This window comes from Nestor notabilis, unplaced genomic scaffold (assembly GCF_000696875.1).
Source record: "Nestor notabilis isolate BGI_N333 unplaced genomic scaffold, ASM69687v1 scaffold24488, whole genome shotgun sequence".
Lineage (NCBI taxonomy): Eukaryota > Metazoa > Chordata > Aves > Psittaciformes > Psittacidae > Nestor > Nestor notabilis.
Window position 1 is genome coordinate 2174 of NW_009939993.1, and position 616 is coordinate 2789.

At 60.2% G+C, this 616-nt stretch overlaps 1 protein-coding gene across 1 annotated transcript in view; it reads right to left on the bottom strand.

The window, feature by feature from the left end:
• The window catches only part of LOC104410082 (bromodomain-containing protein 2-like), a gene marked incomplete at both ends in the record, with an annotated part of 2528 nt that extends 2157 nt beyond the window's left edge, over positions 1 to 371 (bottom strand). Inside the window, 2 exon segments of the mRNA XM_010020142.1 lie at positions 2 to 159; positions 234 to 371. Coding sequence (XP_010018444.1) covers positions 2 to 159; positions 234 to 371 — 296 coding nt within the window.
• Positions 372 to 616: the final 245 nt, after the last annotated feature.

The following is a 616-nucleotide window of genomic DNA, read 5'->3' on the forward strand; positions in this document are numbered from 1 at the left end:
CCGGCGTGTCCCGTTCCCTGCCGCCCGCTACGCTCCTTTCTTATGGCTGTTCCTGGCCACGGGCACCACGATCTCCTGCTCTTCTGGTGGCATCTGAGCCACCTTCTGCAGGAAGATCTTCTCCAAGGTTTGGGCCATCAACACAATGTCATCCGTGGGCTGGAAGGAGAAGCCACAGGGACGTCAGGTTGCGCTTGGGGAGGCGATGCCGGTGGTGGTGGGGCGGTTCTCACCTTGTTGTAGATGTAGCAGTTGGTGAACATGGTGTTGAAGTCCTGCATGCACTCAGCAGCCCCCCAGTAGTAGTTGTTCTCCAAGCGACGCTTGATTGTCCCCATGTCCATGGGTTGTTTGATGATCTTGTGATAATCCTGCGGGATAAAGGGATGCGGCACCGGTGGTTATGGAGGTGGGGGAAGCTCCGGCCCCCGGCGCCGAGCTCACACACCAGCTCTCACACAGCACCCAAACGCAGGCAGGGGGGGTCGACAGCGCTTTGCTCCCCACCCTGAGAGTGCCACCGTCCCCCTACGTGTCCTTTGCTGGGGTGAAAAACCTACGCTATGGGGACAGCTGGATGGAGGCCGGTGTCCAGCTGGGGTCGATGATCCCGGGC